This window comes from Nicotiana tomentosiformis, chromosome 1, assembly GCF_000390325.3.
Source record: "Nicotiana tomentosiformis chromosome 1, ASM39032v3, whole genome shotgun sequence".
Classification (NCBI taxonomy): domain Eukaryota; kingdom Viridiplantae; phylum Streptophyta; class Magnoliopsida; order Solanales; family Solanaceae; genus Nicotiana; species Nicotiana tomentosiformis.
The window spans coordinates 56,227,667-56,241,626 of NC_090812.1; the positions used below are offsets into that span (position 1 = coordinate 56,227,667).

The following is a 13,960-nucleotide window of genomic DNA, read 5'->3' on the forward strand; positions in this document are numbered from 1 at the left end:
CGAATAACTTTAAACTTTGGTTCCCTTTTTATGGAGATTCTTTCAGCCAGTGTCGTCAGCCATTTCTGTGACTCGTAAGCCTTCAAAACTTCAAAAGGGAACTACTTAAGGTAATGGAACTTATTCTAATCTTATTAGTGATTCAAATTGCCAAAGTAAAAGATGATGGGTGATGGCATGATTTTGATTGATATGAATTGTTGTACGTAGTTGCTCTAGTTGAACAGGGCCAAGGGACGTCTTTAAATTGAACCTATTTATTTAAAACTTATCTAATCACGTTTTATAGCATGATTTATTCAATCATATTGGCAATTCTATAATTTGGCGGAATTATATAAGTTAATATATACGCTGACGGTATATTTTTGATTTTTACATATATAATCAGTATACGTAGATTAACTTACTACAATAGGTTAGCATCATTTTTTATCGAGCCGCCAATTAATATTTTATCATAAAAAGTTACCTTATAAATGTCCTCATTATGTAAATATTTGTCAATACATTAAACTTAAAACTTGTTTAATCACAACACCACACAAACACAGATATACTAGACGTATCATGTGTCCCAGGACATAGATCGAAACAATAAGAGAAGATTATCATGACCCCTGCGAAAAGATGATACACACAAATCGAGAAATGATTGCATCATAGCATAGCATGTGTATACATAAAAATAAGGTGAAAGGACCAACTCATGCTTGAAGGATATGACCAATTCATTCATTTCACGTGTCACGTGAGGATCTACATTAAAATTACTTGCCTACATATATCATCTCTATTTGCTTATATATACTACCAACAAAGAGACTAGAGATCATTGCTGAATGACATGTTTTTCTCCAAAAAGGAAAAAAGGGGTGTTACTTCTAATAAATACTGATTGATATATGAGTGTAACATAATACTATAAAATACATCAAAACGTGCTAGGGTATTGCTATGGGAGAATTGAGCTGCAAGGAGTGAGTAACATCAGATTCTGGCAAGTTGAGAGGTGGCAAAGAGAATCGGCCATAAGTAGAGCTGCCTTTTCTGATTTCTTGCATAGTCAAAAGAGCTGCTACTGTGTTCCTAAATATCCCTTCTCCTGCAACTGTTATTGCTTCTCTTTCTCCTAATTGATTATTTGTTTTTTCTTCACAAGGTGGAAATACTGAGTCTATGGTGCTTTCACACTCTTTTACCAGCTTTGAAATGAGATCAGTTGTGAAAAATGGCTGGTGCAGCACCTTCTGTATGTAGGGCGAGCGCAGTAATCCACCAGTTCTCTTGTCATACTTCTTCAATATCTTAGCCAACCCTATAAAAATAAGGTGATTATAATTAGTTACATTATTAGATGAAATATTCTTGATTTTCTTCTATTTTTTCAGCTTGGAGGAAAATCAAGAATTCTGCTTTGAGGGAAATCAAGAACTCTTGAATCCTTTCCACATTCTCTAGGCATATTATTGGTTAATAACTCACTTAATTTATTTATAGTTAATGATTTTTTACACTATCAGATCATATAAAGTATAACTGTAAGGTAATTTTTTCAATAATAAGTGGAACTAATTATATGAAAAACAAGGTAGACAACACACTATAACAAATTGAACGATACTAGTTTTTTTTTACACTATCAGTTAAACATAAGTTAATTATATCCATCCATGTATTAGATGTTTAATTTCTTGCTAGATCATAAATTTGTCAAAATTAGGGGTGTCCTTTACAATTTACCTGTGTAGTTAATGTTACTATAGTTCATTAAGAGGACCATTTCACCATGAAAATCAACAATGTCTTTTCTGATCATTGCCATTTCCTCTTTGTAATCTGTCTTAGAGGGTTGGCTCCCATTTAGTCCCCAAGTATCAATTACTTTCCCTATCCTCTGTTGCAACTCCTGCATATATATCAAACATGAATGCTTTATGTATTATCTGGTGAGATATTCTTAAGTAAGCAATCGAAGACATCAATGCAGGATAATGTGAATTTCTAAACTGATTACCAACTGGCAACAACTTTAAGCAAACAAGACATTTAATAATTTAAACATATATGTATGACCATTTCTGAATTTCTGCAAATCATCATACAAAATGTATCAATATTGGACCAACTTTTTCATCAAAAAATGTATATGAGGCCAATATTTAAAAGTTATTTTTATTTTTTTTTAAAAAGGGAAGAGCTCTGCAAAAGTTTCGGAACAAACAGAGTACATTAAGATTGTGGCATCTTTGAGCTTATTCCATAAAGATGCTTCGTCCTCTCTCGTGTATATATATATATATATATGACAAAGCCTTCTAAGGAAAAACAAAAGTAGAGTAGGTGGCTTGTGACTACTTTTGGACTAAGTACTAGGTTACCCACAATTGGTTTTTATCTTAAAATATTGTTTAACCGCTTTTAAAATAGTAGCTCAAAAAATATATACTTTATATATAAAATTTACACAAATAGTTTGGCTTCCCTTTTATCTTATTTGAAGCCCAAAATGATCGGAAATAAATGAAGAAAGATTAAAAATAAGCAAAACTAAACAAGCAGAGGACTATAAGATAGTTGCAGGACCCACAACTCATTAATATAGAACTATAATAAATATTATTATTATTAACTGAATAAACAGTTTAGCAAATTTTGACTCACCTAACTCAAACCCCCTTATATTCACCTCACTACAATCACAAAACAAGAAGATTAACCAGAAACTCCACAAGGAGGAAGTACATAATGTTTTTGAGTATGTTAATTGGTGCCATACCTTATGTCGAATAATGAAATCCTCTTCTTGTTCCATAAAGAAAGCATTGAACTTGTCAATCTCATTATTCAACAAATACACAAACTCAGCCTCTGCCTTACCATACTCTAAAGACCCACTCATCATTGGTGAAGCAGAAGAAATCAACTTCACCAATTTTTTCAAGTCCTTATATGACAAGAACTTGTCACGCCACCCTGGTATTGTTTCTTGAATCTGTTGCTTCAACCTCTTCCCAAATTTCATTGCTATATTTTAAAAAAAAAAATGCAATACCCTTTGGCCTAAATTTTAGGGAAAAAATGCTACAAAAATGATGGAGAAGAGGAGAATAGTGTGTGTGTAATAAGCAAAAGAAAACAAGAAGTAGGGGCTGGTTTTTAACAAGTAAAAAAGAAGGAAGTAAGAATATTTAGAAAGCATATGCTTGGCGTGTTGAATGACAGTTTTTGAAAAAGGAAAAACAAAAAAATTAAATTAAAAGGGGGTAGCTGAGGTAAGAGAATTCTCAGCATATTCGTAAATGACTCTTCTTTTTCAACACTATAGTTAATGTGAGAGTCATCTCTCACATGATAGTGATACAAATGAATAAATCGCGGCCGTTGAATAATTAAGTGGAGCGACGTGGCAAAGATCAAATCATCTATAGTCAAGCTGTGACTGTTAGATTAGCAATAGGGTTATGTTATTGGGAATCGGAGAATGGATGATTCTTTGGATTTTGGAATCTTCCGTGGGAGTGCGGGGAAAAGAGAAAACCAAATTTGGGAATATATTTTCTTGGGGTTCTTTATACTCACTTATTCTAATATATAATTTAATATTTATTTTACTTATGTGTTATCTCCATCTTTAAAAATAATTATTACTAAGGATAAAAAAAACAATCAATTAATTTTGTCTTAAACTTTTAAAATGATAAATAATTTAAAATAATTATTTTTAGTAACAATGACTCTTAATATGAGACGGAAGGAGTATTTTTTTAGAAATGCTCATTATTAGTCTAATAGTATAGGCTAAAAAATGTAACAAGTGGGGTATACATATGTACACTGTTCAAACTTTTTTTGGGACTATTTGGTTGGGGTGACTTTTTCTTGCCTTCAACTTCAAGGGTTTCAAGAATTGGACAGTTTAAAACAAGACTTGTCAAATTCTCTAGTAGTAGTAGTTATATACTAATTTTGTTCACCCACATGGAAAATCTTGAAAATCAAAATTAAATATTAGGTTAGTGAAAAATCTTAATATTACAATTGATTCATTATCTAAATTTCACCTAATTATTGAAGGTTTAATTTTTCACCTTATAATTTATTCTCCTCTCCATATGTATAGAGGTGTCGGAATTGGCCCAGAAAAATATGATTCGCCCAACCCGTTCAAGGTTGGGCAAGTAATTAAGCCACCAATTTGTTAAACTCAATACATCTTGACCCAACTCATCTCAGACACCTACAGTTGGGCTTATTTTAGTCCAAATTGATTCATGAGTAACTTTGCCAAAATATCTTTTTAAATTTATTTTTTTTTGTTTATATGTTATAGATGACCATAACAAAAGGAAAAAAAAAGTTATTTAGTAATTAAATAATTTAAGAAAATAACATATAATTAAGAAGAATTAACCTGAATAGCCGCTCATCCAATCACTTAAATTAAGTATAGCTGGTAAAAATATTATATATGCATAATTTATGTATTATATGTGTATAATTGTGTATAATCAATGTCTATGACTAGAAAAAGTAAACAATGAATATGATCGGCTATTTGTGTAAAGATCCCAATTAATTAAAGCATGGTAAGAGTTGAGTGAGTTGGGCTATAACCCAAATTTTAGGTAAAAATAGCACGGGCTAGCCAATTTTCGGACTGGTAATTGAAAAATAGCCAGCGTTTGAAAAGTCATTGCAAAATAGCCACTATTTTGCTGCAACACGGAAAGTTCCAGCATAATATACTGGAGATTGGTACAAATATGTATGAACTTGAAACTCCAGCACACGGAAAGTTCCAGCATAATATACTGGAGATTGGAGCACCTGTGTATGAACTTTCAGCATGTTATGCTGGACCAGTATATTATGTTGGAGTATTTTTCGAATTTTGAACAGTGTTTTCGTTCAGATTTATCTTTACATAAAAAGTGACTAAATTTTTATTACTTTTGAAATTGTGGCTATTTTTCAATTACCACTTGTAAATCTAGCTATTTTTGAATTTCACCCAAATTTTAGCCTATCTTGACCTAACTCATCACCTCCTAAGTAATGTTTATTGACCCGCCAATTTATTGACTCAGCTCATTTTGACCCGCAAAATCGACCCAACCCGCCTATTTCACGCCCCTCTATGTATAATAAATTTTAAGAAAAGAAAAAAAAGGGTGGCGTGTCCTAAATCCTAACTAACCCTATTAAAAGTTTGGAGTCTTGTCTTCTTCTCTTTCTCGACATGTGTTTAATTATGCCCATGTTCGAAATTTCTTGTTTACACGCATTCAGTTTAACGAGCCAAAAACTAGAAAGTTCTGTTTCAACTAGGTTTTCACTTGCGTGGAGACAAGAATGCCTATACAAATTTAGTACACTGGCTTATAGTGACCTTATACCCCATATAGGGTACTATGGTGGTACTTATTAGACGGTTTGGCTAAATCTTTAGAAAATTTAAAGTTCTTAATTTTCAAAAAGAAATGTTTATTTTGGAGAGTTAGTGTTTGGCCAAGGTTATGGGGGAAAATAAGTGATATATTAACAGAAACTATTTTTCCCATTTTAAGATGGTATCTTTTGGAATAGTAACATAAACTATTTTTCCCATTTTAAGATGGTATCTTTTGGTTGGTTAGTTTGATATATTCCTACGTTCTCTTACTATCCTTTTGACATTGCTTTACACTAAATAGTATATAATGGAATCGAATTAGATGGTGGGAGGAGAATGGAGATGAGCAAATTAACTTTTTATGGAAGGAAACTTAATTTGATCAACAGAGTATTTTATGGCAAAGAAAAAATCAAATCATCTCTAGTCAAGGCTTGTGTCTTTTAGATTAGCAATGGGGCTATGTAATTGGGAATTGGAGAATGGATGATTCTTTGGAATCTCCTATAGGAGTGTGGGGAAAAAAGAATACCAAATTGAGATGTGAGTGGTTCTTTATACTTCAAAAGAAATGCTATCCAGTCTAATATCATAGTCTAAAAATGTAAGACGTGGGGTCTACCTCTATATTGGTCAAACTTTTGGGACTACTACTTAAGTTAAATATTTCAAGAATTGAATACAAGATTTGTCAAATCTTAACAGTTGTAGTATTAATACTAATGGTGTCCAGCTTCACCAGAAATCGTGAAATTCAAATAAATATTTCTAGGTAGGGGTGTTCATAAAAGTCCGAAAAATCGAATCAAATCGAAAACCAAACCAAATCGACCCAAAAAAACCGATATTTTTAGGTTTGGTTTTAATCAAAAAAATAATCGGAAAAAAAGAACCAAACTGACTATAAAAATAGCTATTTAAATTTATTATTACCGTAAAAACCGAACCAAACCGACTATAAAAGTAGCTATTTAAATTTATTATTACACCTATATATATATGTATATTTTTATATAAAGTTTCTAAAATTTTATGGTACATATTAGTCATTTGTATTTTTAGTCTAGTTCTTTGCTATTATAATAATCTAATTTTTTGCCTTCTAGTTTGATTGGTAGTTTTCTTTTACTAAGTACCAGAATTTATTTCATGTTAAAAATAATTAATTTTTAATTGAGTACTTAAATTATTCATCACTATTTGAGTTAATTATCATCAATATATCTTGGTAAATGATAGATTTCTCAAAGAGCAATTGGTTTGATAGCGTTACGTTAAAAATTTAGTCACCAGAATATGTGTTTGGTAGTGTATATCTCATATTTAAGAAAAAACTGATAAATAACCAAAAAAACTGACAAAAACTGAATCGATAAAAAACCGACTTAATTGGTTTGGGTTGATTCCAATATTTAAAACCTACTTACTTGATTTGATTTATTTTTAGGTGGCTAGGTTGGTGTGTGTCGTACTTCCTAACTGATTCTCTTGAAGTTGAAGTCTTGATCTTTTCCTCTTTTCAAAAATCTCTTTTGTGCATATGTTTGCAATTTACGATTAAACACATAGTAGAAATTAAATTCACGTCCCTATTAAACTTAGAAGTATTTTAATTCGGGTAATCCTTTTATCTTTATTGGTACCTGTCACGATTCCAAATTTTCTCCGTAGGAGGTCGTGATGGCACCTAGTCTCTAAGACCAGGTAAGCCTATCAATGCAGAATAATCATAAATATCTGAAATAAATAAATTACAATTCAAATAATTACAACTCCCAAAATCAGGTAGAAATAAGTTACAAGTTTCTAAAAATTTATTCTCAATGTCTCTATTTATCAAGGTCTAAAGAAAAATAAGGAAGCAACATAAAAATGATAGAAGGGGACTCCGAAATCTGCGGATGCTGACAGATATACCTCGAAGTCTCCATCGGCAGGTAACTCACTGACGTCTAGACTGGTAAGATGTACCTGGATCTGCATAAAAAGATTTGCAGAAGCGTAGTATGAGTACACCACAGCGGTACCAAGTAAGTGTCAAGCCTAACCTCGGTAGAGTAGTGAGAGGTCAGATGAGGCCCTACTGGAATATAATAATGGCATGGTAAAATGTTTAACAATATAGTAAAATAAAATGACATTGAAAATGAATCAAGTAGTGTGTCACCATTTAATTAAGCAAAATAATGGCAAATAATATTTTTTGGAAACAAAACAGAATTTCAAATAATATCTCGTGGAAACAAAACCGAATTTCCTTTCAACTTTAAGAAAATCACAAGAAATAATCAAGGCAACTGCGGCCATAAATCAATATCAACAAGGGCACTCTCGAGGTACCGCCTTGTAGTCCCAAATCATAAACAAATTCACAATATCTCATTTCCTTATCTCACCGCGGGAGCCTTCACAATTTATTTGAAAGAAAATATTTTTTTCGAAATAGCATCCCGCATTTTAGCCATCCTTATCACACCGCATGACTTCTAGTAGTTCTCCCTACTAGCCACGCGTATCAAGCCATCCTTATCTCAACGCATGCGTTTCAATACCTAGACTTTATACCACTGCATGCGTATCAATATCACAATATATCACAATTTGCACCTCAAGTGCTCAAATAATGTAACTTGCCAAAATAATTCAACAACAATATTTTTTCACAATAAAGAGCTCACGGCTCGATCACAATGAGTATAAAAATCTTACAAAATATTCAAGAATAAATAATTCAGGAAAATAATATTTCAAAATCTTTAATATGTTTCTTCAATATCAAATTTAAAATGTCAAATACTTCATATTCATAATGTTTAATTTAAAGAAAATCACCCTTCAAATAATGCACAGAATAAAAGAAATCAAGTTTCAACTAAACAGGTATAACAATTAGCAGGAAAAGGTCAAACAAATTTAAGGTATATATCTCAGATCAATGATGAAGAATATAACAAGATAAAATAATTTAATAAATGCGCAACAATGATCTACACAATTTAAAAATATAATCTTTCACATTTAGCCCGTGTATACACTCGTCACCTCGTATACACGACTTTCAACACATTTCAATAATCACATTAATATCAATTCTAGGCGAAATTTCCCTCACACAAGATTAGACAAGTCACTTGCCTCGACTTGCTCCAATTTAACCAAGTAGTATGCTTTTTCCTCGATTTTTCTATTCCGATCGACTCGTATCTAGTCATAATTAATTCGATACAGTCAACAAAAATTATAGAATCAATTCCATAAGAAAATACTATATTTTTTAATAAAATCCGAAATTGACTCAAAAATGGCCAGTGGGGCCCACGTCTCGAAATCCGGCGAAAGTTATGAAATATGAACGCCCATTCAATTACGAGTCCAACCATACCATTTTCACAAAAATCCGACATCAACTTGACCTCCAAATCTCAAATTCTCATTTTGAAATCCCTAGGCCCAAATCCTCTAATTTCACCTCAAAAACATGTATTCTATTCGAAATATTCAATGATAATCCAATATAATTGACTAACAATGATCACATGTGACTTACCTCAAGTTTTTCCGTGAATTCTCTCTGAAAAATTGCCCAAAATCGTGTTGAAAATGTCCAAATGACAAAAATATCGGAACCCCTCTGTTTTTGTAATCTGGTCAGTGCTTTCGCACCTGCGGATAAAATACTCGCACCTGCGGTGAAATATCGTATATGCGTAAATTGCTTAGCCCAGCTGCCTTCGCTTCTGCGAGCTTTGAACTGCATCTGCGCCTTCGCAGGTGCGAAAAATTCCATCGCACCTGTAGACCTGCCCGTACCTGCGCCCTTCCTCTCGCTTCTGCGCAAGCACTTCTGCACAACATGAGCCGCATCTGCGGCTCCAACTGGGCAGCCCTTCATCCGCTTCTGCGAGCCACAGCTCGCTTGTGCGAGTCTGCACCTGCGGTCAGTCCCTTCGCAGATGCGATGACATCAGAAGCTGCAAATTTCAGAATTTGCCTAAGTCCAAAAATTGATCCGATTTCGATTCGGATCGCACTCGGGGTACTCGGGACCCCGTCCGAAAATACCAACAAGTCCTAAATTATCATACAAACTTAGTCAAGTCTTCAAATCACATCCAAAAATACTAAAAACACGAATCACACATAGATTCAAACCTAATAAATCTTTAAAATTTCCAACTTCTACATTCAATGTCGAAACCTATCAAATCAAGTCCGATTGACCTCAAATTTTGTACACAAGTCATAAATGACATAACAGAGCTGTTACAATTTTCAGAAGTAGATTTTGACCCCGATATCAAAAAGTCAACTTCTCGGTCAAACTTCCCAACTTACATTCCTATTTTAGCCATTTCAAGCCTAATTTCACTACGAATTTCCAAATAAAATTCTGATCACGCTCCTAAGTTCGAAATCACTATACGGAGATGTTGGAATCATCAAAATTTTATTTCGGGGTCGTTTGCACATAATTCGACATCCGGTCACTATTTGAATTTAAACTTTTAAATTTTCTTCAAAATTCCATATCTCGGACTAGGGATCTCGGAATTTGATTTCGGGCATACGTCCAAGTCCCAAATTACGATACGGACCTACCAAAATTGTCAAAATACTGATCCGAGTCCATTTGCTAAAAATATTGACCAAGGTCAACTCAGTTGAATTTAAAGCTCTAATTCATATTTTAATTCATTTTTCGCATAAAAACTTTTCGAAAAATTTTACGGACTGCGCACGTAAGTCGAGTAATAATAAATAGTGCTTTTTGAGGTTTTAGAATACATAATTAATTATTAAATTTAAAGATTTCATTTTAGATCATCACAGAACCTAAATTCGCGTTTCACATAATTTTATTAGACTTCATTAACCGCTGCACACTTGGTGCCATTAGATATTATTTCAAAAACAATTTCTCACAAAGATACAAACAAGAAAGAAAAGAGAAAATAATTACTCCTATAAGATACACAATGAAAGATGGCGAGACTACGGCTTGTTTGGATGGTTGTTACCTATTGTATTGTATCGTATTGTTACTTTAAATACGATGTTTGTTTTGATTGTTACTTAAATTTAATTGTATCGTATTGTTAAATCCGTCGTTACATAACGACGAAATGTACCACTTTATGTAATGACCGATTTGGTGTGGTCGCGTCGTTACCTTGTCTTTTTCTCTCAATCACACCCTTCATTATTATTAAATAATTTTATTTTATCATTTACCCTACCTTTTTATATACCGTATCATAATTTCTTTATAATATTGCAAGTTTATTCTTCATATTGCCGGTGTGTGATATCATAAAACGAAGTCAAACGACACAATCTATCCAAACATTATATTCATTAAATGATACAATACAATATAATACAATACAATACGATACATTATGAAACGATATGTAACAACCACCCAAACAATGCATAAAATAAACATTCATGGTCATTTTTTATAAATAAAGTGGTTCTCTTCTCTATCATTTTTGTATTGGGATGGTATCTGGAAAACTAGAGTCTTGGGATATTATATGTGAGAAATAAACTTAATAATTCAAGAATGCATATCTAAGTGTATCATATGAATCATGACACTATTATTTTGGTAACTTAATCTTAGTGAATTATTTGACTTATTGACTATTTTGTGGGTGTTTATGCCCAAGTTTTATAATTTATTAAATTTGATACTTGAATTGAACTTGGAAGATTTTTTTTTGAAGAATTAACTAGCTTGTATTTGATTGAGAGTTGGACTTTATGCTTAGTTTGAGTCTTGAATGGTGTATGAAAAAGATATTCTTTTACAAACTATCTGTTAAATTTTAAAGTATTAATTTAACTTAAATAGACGTTGCCACTTTTTTTTTATAGTTGTATCTTGAAATTTTAAAGAGATTTTTATGAGATTTTTCTAAGTTGAGATGTCGTATATTGAAGTTTATTATCACTAACTCATGATACATATTGTTGGCTTTGGCCAAACAAAATCTCAATAATTTATCCCTTAGCTACATTATTATTAAGAGAAAAGATGGGAGAAACATGTGGCGCCTTAAGTAATTTTCCAGAGAAAAAGAAAGGGAGAAACATGTGGCACCTTACTTAAGTAATTTTCTTTTTTCATTTTTATTTTACTTTAATTAATTTCTTAGCATACAGTCCCCAATAAGAAAAATAAGCTGTAGACAATCTTTCTTTTTCCCACCCGAAAATAAGAACATCTTCGAATGGGACATCTATTAGCCTCGCCGCCGGTAGCATTTCGGCCGACCGCCGGTAACTCTGTGCGGTTAACTTCAAGATTTCAGGCATTATCGGTGGAGGAAATTCCCCCAAATGCGATACGGCGAAAGCGAGATTCAACATGGAGAGGAGGTTTCAGTCTTGGAGTGGATTTGGGGCTTGCCCGTACTGGCCTTGCCATTAGTAAAGGCTTCAACTTTCGACCTTTAACGGTAACAACCCCAACTTTCATCCGCAAAGCAAAAAAAACACATACTGGAATTTTTATTTGGATTGAATTTTTAGGTTCTTGAATTGAGAGGACAAAAGCTTGAACTTCGAATTCTTGATATTGCCCTAAAACAGGTAAAGACACAGCTCTTTTATGTCTAATGTAGAAAGATTTAATTTTTATGGTAATTTATCAACTGGGTATTGATAATTGATGTGATTCTTGAATATATGTTTAGTATTTCTTTCATTTTTAATTTTTTAAGAATTAATCCCAGCATTTTGGAGTTTCATGAGAGTGTGGTTCTATTTGGGAATTTAGGAAGTGGATGAGTTTATAATTGGGCTTCCTTTGTCAAGTGATGGAAGGGAAACTCCACAATCTAACAAAGTTCGAAGTGTTGCTGGTAGGCTTGCTGTTCGAGCTGCTGAGAGGTACTAATTATTTATGTAGGATTTTTAATATGCTTTTTACCTATTCCAATTCATCTCAGAAACACTACTATTGTCACTGCCTTTACTTTTTATCAACTGTAATCTTATGGAAATCCTGAAGATTATGTGTCAAGTTGCGTGAAATGAAAAAAAAAAAAGAAAAAAAAAGGGCAGCCCGGTGCACAAAGTATCCCGCGTTCAGGCAGGGAGCATGAAAATGAATATTCAAAAGAATTCTTGCGGGAGATTAATGGTTGAACGCTTGTTATGCTTTACACTCTAGACTACTAGTTGACTTCCTATTTTCAGAAACCTTTGAGCTAGTATGCTTTTGTATTACAAATTATTGATACTAAATTCATCTGTTATAGTCATTTCTCTTGTGTCATGTTTAAATTCATTTTATAAGTGGTGAGGGAGGGAGATTCTACGCTGTGTTGGAGACCTTTTTTTTGTTCATAAGAACCTTACTTGTGATTAGGGGTTGGAGAGTATATCTGCAGGAAGAGTATGGGACAACAATAGAGGCCATGAGCTACATGGTTGATAGGTAATGGTTTCCTCTCGACTTGTCTCTGTATTTATCAAATGAGTTATCAAGAAGCAAGTAATTCTCTTTCAATTCGTTCTGTTATGTGAGTAACAGAATGAATGAATAGTGTTTGTCCACCTGTCTTGCTAATAAATTGATTGTCAAGTGCATATGAGAAGATAAGGTAATCCTTCATACAGTCTGTTATAAGAAGTTATCCAAAATGAATAGCGTGACAATGTTTTAGGGGCCTCGGAAAATCTGCCCGTGAAGGGAAACAGGATGCCTATGCTGCTGCTGTATGTATACAGTTGAATTCATCTGTCTTTTTTTGTACTTCTCCCTTACATGTTTTTTTACATGGATTGAAAGTAGGATTTGAGCTTTATTGTATTGCAGATGGTGCTTGAGAGATACTTTTCAGAGTCAGGTAGGAGAATCGAGCTAGTGTTACCCAAGCAGTTGGATCTCCAAGAGAAGCTAAAGAAGAGGTGTACTGATTATTTTACAGATGAATCTGATTAGGTGTTAATGTCCAAAACCCCAACCACAACTTCCGTAGGAAAGGTTGAATGGATCTATACATAACTCTAGCCACTAGAATAGTACTTGTACCTTTAGAAGACATGGATGATTTACCCTTTTTTGTTTGATAAATATCTTCCTCCTGTAAATCATATTCGAGAGAAAGGAAGCCATGTATCTTGCTTTCCTTGTTGAGGAATTTCCACTATCTGAGATGAAATATTTAAATAAAGTAAAAGTGGACAAATAGGAATGCAATCTGGAGTTGTAGGCTTTAAAAACTTTTGAAAGAATGTATCTGATAAAATTTCAAACGCATCATTTAGTGCAAAATCAAATAATTTTAGAGGAATTAGATTTTTTTGATAATTCATGTAAGTTAGAAACTTTGGAGTTGATGAAATTCCTGCAATATTAATAAATCTACGCATAACGTGGCTGTTCAATTCTTGGAAAGACAAATAGATAATAAGAAATCAAATAGGAAAATGAGCTCAAGGCGAGTGAGAAAAATGGACACAAATATAAGATGAACATCGCATACCTAAAAGAGTTAAAATATCTAATTATTGTTTTATCCTATTGATTTGAACGAGTACTGGTAATTAATA

At 32.8% G+C, this 13,960-nt stretch overlaps 2 protein-coding genes and 1 non-coding gene across 7 annotated transcripts; 2 read left to right on the plus strand and 1 right to left on the minus strand.

Annotated features, from left to right (window-relative positions):
• Positions 1-562: 562 nt before the first annotated feature.
• On the plus strand, positions 563-666 carry LOC117275612 (U6 spliceosomal RNA). The gene has a single exon (XR_004505804.1). It is a non-coding gene; the product is annotated as a U6 spliceosomal RNA (small nuclear RNA).
• Positions 667-710: 44 nt separating this feature from the next.
• LOC104091574 (SPX domain-containing protein 3) lies at positions 711-3,148 on the minus strand. The gene is made up of 3 exons (XM_009596943.4): positions 2,780-3,148; positions 1,744-1,909; positions 711-1,318 (listed from the first exon to the last, which is right to left on the minus strand). Exons 1-3 carry the CDS (start codon positions 3,023-3,025, stop codon positions 945-947), a joined length of 786 nt encoding a protein of 261 aa, XP_009595238.1. The 5' UTR covers positions 3,026-3,148; the 3' UTR covers positions 711-944.
• An 8,406-nt stretch (positions 3,149-11,554) lies between these two features.
• LOC104104937 (uncharacterized) lies at positions 11,555-13,569 on the plus strand. Of its 5 annotated transcripts, XM_009613130.4 has the most exons (6): positions 11,561-11,859; positions 11,933-11,992; positions 12,180-12,292; positions 12,774-12,842; positions 13,072-13,123; positions 13,224-13,569. In XM_009613130.4, exons 1-6 carry the CDS (start codon positions 11,632-11,634, stop codon positions 13,347-13,349), a joined length of 648 nt encoding a protein of 215 aa, XP_009611425.1. In that variant the 5' UTR covers positions 11,561-11,631; the 3' UTR covers positions 13,350-13,569. The 5 variants fall into 5 exon arrangements, with proteins under 5 accessions (XP_070039560.1, XP_070039551.1, XP_009611429.1 ...); XM_070183450.1 differs by lacking the exon at positions 12,774-12,842 and having other exon boundaries at positions 11,558-11,859; XM_009613134.4 differs by lacking the exon at positions 13,072-13,123 and having other exon boundaries at positions 11,558-11,859; positions 13,224-13,365.
• Positions 13,570-13,960: the final 391 nt, after the last annotated feature.

What these genes read in the sequence shown, in the direction of transcription:
- LOC104091574 (XM_009596943.4), bottom strand. Translation starts at nt 3,025, where the DNA reads ATGAAATTTGGGAAGAGGTTGAAGCAACAGATTCAAGAAACAATACCA. An exon ending in ATTTCATTATTCGACATAAG is followed by an intron (nt 1,910 to 2,779) that starts GTATGGCACCAA and finishes ATATATATGCAG; the next exon opens with GAGTTGCAACAGAGGATAGG. An exon ending in TAGTAACATTAACTACACAG is followed by an intron (nt 1,319 to 1,743) that starts GTAAATTGTAAA and finishes TTATTTTTATAG; the next exon opens with GGTTGGCTAAGATATTGAAG.
- LOC104104937 (XM_009613130.4), top strand. Translation starts at nt 11,632, where the DNA reads ATGGGACATCTATTAGCCTCGCCGCCGGTAGCATTTCGGCCGACCGCC. An exon ending in TTGATATTGCCCTAAAACAG is followed by an intron (nt 11,993 to 12,179) that starts GTAAAGACACAG and finishes TTGGGAATTTAG; the next exon opens with GAAGTGGATGAGTTTATAAT. An exon ending in GCTGTTCGAGCTGCTGAGAG is followed by an intron (nt 12,293 to 12,773) that starts GTACTAATTATT and finishes ACTTGTGATTAG; the next exon opens with GGGTTGGAGAGTATATCTGC.